Below are 7,233 nucleotides of genomic sequence, written 5' to 3'. Positions count from 1 at the left end.
TGTCCCTCCTGTCCCTCCTGTCCCTGCAGTCCCTGCAGTCCCCGCTGTCCCTGCAGTCCCTCCTGTCCCTCCTGTCCCCGTTATCCCCGCTATCCCCGCTGTCCCTGCAGTCCCGCTGTCCCTCCTGTCCCCGTTATCCCCGCTGTCCCTGCAGTCCCTGCAGTCCCGCTGTCCCCGCTGTCCCTGCAGTCCCCGCTGTCCCTCCTGTCCCTCCTGTCCCCGTTATCCCCGCTATCCCCGCTGTCCCTGCAGTCCCGCTGTCCCTCCTGTCCCCGTTATTCCCGCTATCCCCGCTGTCCCTCCTGTCCCCGTTATCCCCGCTGTCCCCGCTGTCCCCGCCGTCCCTCCTGTCCCTCCTGTCCCCGTTATCCCCGCTGTCCCCGCTGTCCCTGCAGTCCCGCTGTCCCCGCTGTCCCTGCAGTCCCCGCTGTCCCTCCTGTCCCTCCTGTCCCTGCAGTCCCTCCTGTCCCTCCTGTCCCCGTTATCCCCGCTGTCCCCGCTGTCCCCGCCGTCCCTCCTGTCCCTCCTGTCCCCGTTATCCCCGCTGTCCCCGCTGTCCCTGCAGTCCCGCTGTCCCCGCTGTCCCTGCAGTCCCCGCTGTCCCTCCTGTCCCTCCTGTCCCCGTTATCCCCGCTGTCCCCGCTGTCCCTGCAGTCCCTGCAGTCCCGCTGTCCCCGCTGTCCCTGCAGTCCCCGCTGTCCCTCCTGTCCCTCCTGTCCCCGTTATCCCCGCTGTCCCCGCTGTCCCTGCAGTCCCGCTGTCCCCGCTGTCCCTGCAGTCCCCGCTGTCCCTCCTGTCCCTCCTGTCCCCGTTATCCCCGCTATCCCCGCTGTCCCTGCAGTCCCGCTGTCCCTCCTGTCCCCGTTATCCCCGCTATCCCCGCTGTCCCCGCTGTCCCTGCAGTCCCGCTGTCCCCGCTGTCCCTGCAGTCCCGCTGTCCCTCCTGTCCCCGCTATCCCCGCTGTCCCCGCTGTCCCTGCAGTCCCCGCTGTCCCCGCTGTCCCTGCAGTCCCGCTGTCCCCGCCCGCCCCGCGCTGTCCCCGCCGCCTCGGGCCGCTGACGTCAGGCGCGCGCCGGGCGGGCGGGGTTGCCATGGAGGCGGCGGACGAGTGGCTGCTGCAGTCGCTGCAGCTGTGAGGGACCCCGGCCCCGACCCCCGGACCCCCGGACCCGACCCGGCCACCGCCGGCCTCACACCTCGCCCTCTCCCCGCAGGTACCGCGACCTGCACACCTTCGAGCTCCAGGCACCCACCCGCCTCATCGAGTGGGCCCGCGGGGACCGTGAGTGCGCGCTGGGGAGCGCTGAGCGGAGCGGAGGGACCGGGCTGGAGTCTGGCGGGCCGCTGTGGAGAAGGAGGCCCAGGGGCCGGGCCGGGGCCCGTGCAGCGGGAGAAGGGGAAAGGAGGCTCTGGGGGTTGGACCAGGCTGCAGGGCCAGGACCCCAGAAGTGGGGCTAAGCGGCCGGAGCTGTTCCGGGCTCAGCTGGGCTCCAGCTCGGGGCGTGGTGATGCATGGACTGTGCGGTAACTCGGGTGTGTCTCAGGAGGGTGGGCTGGGCAGGGGGACAGCCCTCACCATGTTCCTGGCTCTTCATGCCCACTCCACCAAGGTGTCTGTGTAGCCGGGTATGGACAGTCTGATGGGAACGAGATCCTGCAGCTGATCCCGCCGCCAACGCTGCTGACAAAGGAGACCCAGGTGGGTGTTGCAGCCAGGGCGGCACCAGACCTCTCTGGCCTCCTTGGCTTAGTATTTTCAGAGACCAAGCCAGGGCTTGGTGGCCTTCATGGGCTGTTACCTGTTTCCTGGGCATGCCCAGGGATTGAGCAGCTTTGGTTGAAAGGAAAAGCACATAAGTCACTTGTTTGTTGTCCAGTCATGTTATCCTGCAGCTGCTCTGCAGACGGCTTGGGTTATGGACACTTCATTTCCAGGTATGTGAATGAAAGCATTTCATGGGGAAAGAGAAGAGATGAGGACAGCAAGCCAAGTAAAGAAGGGGCTTGCTGAGCAGCTCAGGCCTGGGGCACCACCCTGCAGAGCACCAAGGCTGGCCCTTGGGTGGGTGACCTCCACACTAAAGTAAAAGGTGGTTTTTGGTCACTAGGTGAGTAGAAAGCTCCTGAGCCAGATGTGTACAGATGGCAACAAACACAAGGAGAGCTCTTGGAAGCAGCTTTCTCCAGACTTTTGTTCTCTCTGACTATTTTGGGATCCTTCAGTCCTATATCTCCTGTTGCAAAAGGCAGCACTGGACAGGGAAGAGATATACCAAACAAGAGTTTGCCTCATGTCTCCGTCATTTTTTGTGATAACTGAGCACAAGTTGTGCACCATTGTGTGAAGAAATGGCTTTGCCTCTAATTTCTAGGGCCTGTGTCCAGAGAGAGATTTCAAAGTAGAATGTGGTGGATTTTCAGAGCGCCCAGTGTACAGCCTGAAATATGTGCCAGACACCAGGTATGACCACAAGGTCCTTCCCAGGATGTATTGGAGAAGGAGAAAGGACTTATTCACTGAGAGCAAACTCCTTTTCCATGCCTGCTTCCCAACCCAGCTGGTCAGTCCTGCCAGCTCTGACACCAGTGCGAGTCTGGGCCAGTTACATACCAAGAAGTGCTGATGTTGCTGCTCCCTACCCCACTTCTGAGCAGCAGGGGCCTGTAGAGTTTTCCTGCTCTACCTTTCTTCAGCATTTGACACTGTTTGGAGCTGCTTAGCAGCAGAGTAGGACACTGGTGGCTAGTACCACTGCTCTGCAAGACCCTGTGTGTGCAGGTTCAGAAGGTTTTTGTGCTGTTCTGGGTTTAGACCAAACAAATACCACTGGCTGATCTCTTGTTCAGTGTTTCTTCCTACACAAGTCCCCATTGACTACTTTAGGGCTGTCTGGTTCATTCTTAGTCTAGTCCTTCTAGACTAAGAAGGAAAAGGTGGTAATTAAATCATAGAATCATTTAGGTGGGAAAAGCTGTCTTGAGACCATTGATTCTAAGCATTCTCCTATCACTGCCAATCCCACTACTAACACATGTTCCCAAGTGCCACACACAACTTCTAAATCCCTCAAGGCATGGCAACTCCACTACTGCCCTGGGCAGACTGTGCCAAGGCTGGACACCACTTTCAGGGAAGGAATTTTCCCAATAGCCAACCTAAACATCCCCTGGTGCAACTTGAGGCCATTTCCTCTTGTCCTGTCCCTTGTTCCTTGGGAGCAGAGCCCAATTCCTACCTGGTTGCACCTTCCTGTCAGGGAGTTGTAGAGAGCAAAAAGATGCCCCCTGAGTCTTCTTTTCTTCAGGCTGAGCACCCCCCCAGCTCCCTCAGCCACTACTCATCAGATCCTCATAAATTATCCTTATAAATGCTGTTGCCTGGATCTGTGTTTGCATGGGCTATGTGGAACATCCCTGCATGAGGAGTTCTGGGATTATGGTCCTTCCAGCCACTGCTCTGCTCTAAGCAGAGGCAGGAGTTCCTGCTTACAGGAGCAGCAGACCAGTTTTGTCCCAGGCTGGGGAAAACAAGGTTCTGCTCCTGAGGAGACTCTTTTGTGAGACTCTTCTGTTTCCTCAGCTTGCTGGTAACCAGTGGCCCACCCGACAGCTCCCTCCAGGTCTGGCAGGTGTCAGCAGAGGACTCTGGTAAGGCTTTCTGAGCTCAAGCAGTTTGTTGTTGCATCTCACATCTCTAACTTCCCCTTCTTCCTTTGTGTCAAAAATGAGGAGTGCCACTTCCCTGTCCTGAGTGACCACACTTGTGTGGTACAGGCTGGAGAAGGGTACTAGACAAGGGTCTACACCCATTTTGGTGGTTTGGACTTAACAGCACAAACCTCATCAGAGAATTAGGATGTTTAGGCCTATCACAGTAGCCTTGCACTGCATGTAGTTGTCACAGTGTCCCCTTAGTAGCTTCAATGGTTAGAAATATAACTCTACCCATTGCCTTTTGGGATGCACCATGATGCACCTTACTTCTCTCAAAAAGAGACAGGCTGCTACTGGGAAATACTTGTAACCACCAGAAAGGAAGTGCAAAAGAAGGAGAAAACTTCTTCATTGAACACAAACACTTAAATTCACAAATTTTCATTCATTTTGCTCAGGATTTTGTCAATCCTTGCTGGATGAGTTGAAAAGGGGTTTTACCCTGAAGAGAGGATTAGGCATAATTAGATTTCTTATTGGTTTTGTAGGCCAGTTTTACCTTTGTGAGGTATTGTTGTGAAGCAGCCTAATTGGATGGATTGCTTAGTTTTCAATGTGTTTTATATCTGTTTCTGTCTCTTCCTCATAGATGTTATTAAATCTGTAAGCACCATAGCAACAGAAAATGGCACTGGGCAATCCTGGGCTAAAATTGCCACCATTTCAGCCAGAGCCCCATGCGTCCTTCATGGCTCAAGACTTGACAGAGTCCAAATTACAGAGGTTGAATCAAGGAAAAATGTCTACACATCAGGTATTCAAAGCAAGCCTAATGTCTTACTTTTGGAAAGGTGGAGTTTGGGTAAAGCAATGCTAATTGTTTGAATAGCAAACATTTCACTGAGCAGGTATTTTTGGACATGTGCAAGTGGTTATAAAGATATTTGCCACAAGTATATTGTCTTGAGGAAAGAGGTGACATTTGTCAGGTCCATCCAGCTGCTTACCACTCACGTTATACTGATTTCTCACATTTCTGCTCCAAATCTCCAAATCTGGGCACTACCCAAGTCCTGCAGATAGTTTCAGTGTGGAGAGCTGGGTTCACAGAAGGATGCTGTGTGTGCTGCCCCAAACAAGGGAGGTGACAGCCTGGTTACAGCAGGTGGTGGGTGCAGGTCTGGTTTCCTTGGGGATCGGGGGGACTCTCTGCCTTCACCTGTGCAGTGAGACTCAGTCCCCACAGAGCACATCACTGGGGAGGGAAGAGGGGATGTGTGTGTCCAGTGGCAGTATCACAGCACTAAGGAAAAGGAAGGTCTGTTTATCACTGTCCTTGTGCCACAGGGACTCACAGAATCTTGGAGTGGTTGGCTTGAAAGAGACTTTTAAAGCTCATCTCATTTTAACTCCCTGCCATAAGCAGAGACATCTTCCACTAGACAAGGTAGCTCCAAGCCCTGACCAGCTAGCAGGCATGAGGAGCCACGGGTTCTCTGGACAACCTTGTCAGGGCCTCACCACCCTCACAGACAAGAATTTCTGCCCAATATCCCATGTAACCCTGCCTTCTGTCAGTGTGAGCCCATACCCCCATATCCTGTTACTCCAGGCCCTTGTCCAAAATCCCTCTCCAGCTCTTTTGGAGCTCTGTTAGGCACTGGAAGGGGCTCCTTCTCTTCTGTCTGGAGCCTTCTCTTCTCCAGGCTGAACATTCCAAGCTCTCCCAGCCTGTGACCAGGACAGAGGGGCTGTAGCCCTCAGAGCCTCTCCATGGCCTCCTCTGGACTCACTACACTCTTTCTGCTGCTGGGGGCCCTGGAGCATACATTACTCCTGAGAATACATCCTGCTTTCTTTCTCAAGCAATACTGCAGCACAGAAATCCTGAAAATGCTCCTCATTGGACCTGAGACCTGCCTCTCTTTTCCAGCTTCCAGAGGCAGCGAGGAGCTCAGCAACCTAGCCTTCCTGGACTGCAACACACTGCTTCTGTGCTGTGCCACAGGCCAGCTGTGCCTGGCCGACATCCGACAGCCACAGAGTCTTGTGGAGGCCGTGCCACTGCCCTCAGCGCCATGCAGTGAGCAGTGGTGCATGGGCACCAGGCATGGAGCTCAGGGCTTGGAGCAGAACTCCCAGCCTGTGGCTCGCCTCTCAAGCAGGGGACTCCTAACCCTGACAGACCTCAGGAAACCCTCTGAGTTCTTGGCCTTGGCAAAGGCCAGAGTCCCCTCTCCTGACTCAGATGCAGAGTTCCTGTGTGTCTCCTGGGCTCCTGCTCTGGAAGGCTACCTTGCCATTTCAGGTAGGTGCTTAGGGCAGAGATCTCTTTTTCTGTGTGCTTTTTTGATTTATAATTTTGTGAAGGCCCAGTTTACTCCACCTAAAACCCCCCAGTGACAGGGTGGCTTTTCAGTACTGCCCCTGGAGCCAGCAGAGATGCTAGCTAATTGTCCTCTGCAGCTGCCTCTTTCCAACAGCTCCGGAAGGGGCCTGGGTGGGTTCTGGAAGATGCCTGTTGCCTTTCTGTGAGATCAAAGGCCCCAAGCTGACCACAAGCACTGCCCTGATAATACCAGTCACAGCCTGGCTGCAGGCTACAGCATTGATAATGCCAGCTGGGCAGCAAGGCTGCCTCTTGACCAGAGCCTTGCATGTTCACACCCATACATCCACAAACTTCAGGGATCTGGTCTGGGCTCTCCACAGCAGCTGTTTCCTTGGGATACTCTCCTCAGAGGCAGAGCTGCTCTCTTCTCACAGGTTTCTGGTCTGGGCCAGTTTTTTTTTGTTCCTGCTGGGAGGTGAGCCTGAACCCAGCTGGACTAGAGCAAAACAGTTAATTTCTGCACTCTCTATTCCTTCTTTATCCTTTTAATTCCCTTTCATTCAAGGTTTTGATGGCACCGTGCATGTGTATGACACACAGAGCTGGGACAGCTCTGGCAGGGAAGCAGACCCCATCTTCGTTCACAAAGGCCACACATTTGGTGGAGCAGGTGGCAGCAGGGACTCTCCCCTGGTCACTGTGCACACGTGGCATCTGCAGAAACCCAGAACTTTGTTGTCAGCAGCGAGTGATGGTTCTTTGCATGTCTGGGACTGGGTTCAGCCCTGTGGGAAGTGTGGGTAGGTGGTGTTTTGGTGAGATGGGGCACTTCCTGCCTCTGCTGTAGTGTGCGTGGGTACAGTGTGTATGTTTGCCTGCAGATACTGCTTGGAGACTGTTGCAGTGAGCAGAACAACTGTAAAATTTCTATTTTAATAATAGTAAAAATTTTGCCTGTGTTGCTTACTCTTCTGTGTACCAGCCTTCAGATGAGAGCTGTGCCTGTGGTTGACTCTGGCTGCTGGCAGAGAACATCCTGCTGTTGTTTGGTCATAGGCTTGTGTCATGTCTGCAGAAAGGGAGAGGAGCAAAAAGGAGAGACTTGACAAGGGCCTGGACTGACAGGACAAGGAATGGCTTCACACTGCCAAAAGACAGGGTTAGATGGACTATTGGGAAGAAATTCTTCCCTGTGAGGGTGGGGAGGCCCTGGCACAGGTTGCTTAGAGAAGCTGCTGCTGCCTCA

At 54.6% G+C, this 7,233-nt stretch overlaps 1 protein-coding gene across 1 annotated transcript; it reads left to right on the top strand.

Moving 5' to 3' along the window:
• Positions 1 to 1,075: 1,075 nt before the first annotated feature.
• Positions 1,076 to 6,953, top strand: WDR73 (WD repeat domain 73). The gene is made up of 8 exons (XM_021532449.4): positions 1,076 to 1,133; positions 1,216 to 1,283; positions 1,612 to 1,700; positions 2,374 to 2,462; positions 3,582 to 3,649; positions 4,305 to 4,469; positions 5,589 to 5,963; positions 6,553 to 6,953. Exons 1-8 carry the CDS (start codon positions 1,093 to 1,095, stop codon positions 6,789 to 6,791), a joined length of 1,134 nt encoding a protein of 377 aa, XP_021388124.2. The 5' UTR covers positions 1,076 to 1,092; the 3' UTR covers positions 6,792 to 6,953.
• The last annotated feature ends 280 nt before the right edge of the window (positions 6,954 to 7,233 follow it).

Source organism: Lonchura striata, chromosome 1, assembly GCF_050655825.1.
Source record: "Lonchura striata isolate lonStrDom1 chromosome 1, ASM5065582v1, whole genome shotgun sequence".
NCBI lineage: Eukaryota > Metazoa > Chordata > Aves > Passeriformes > Estrildidae > Lonchura > Lonchura striata.
This window is presented reverse-complemented; position numbering and strand designations above follow the sequence as displayed.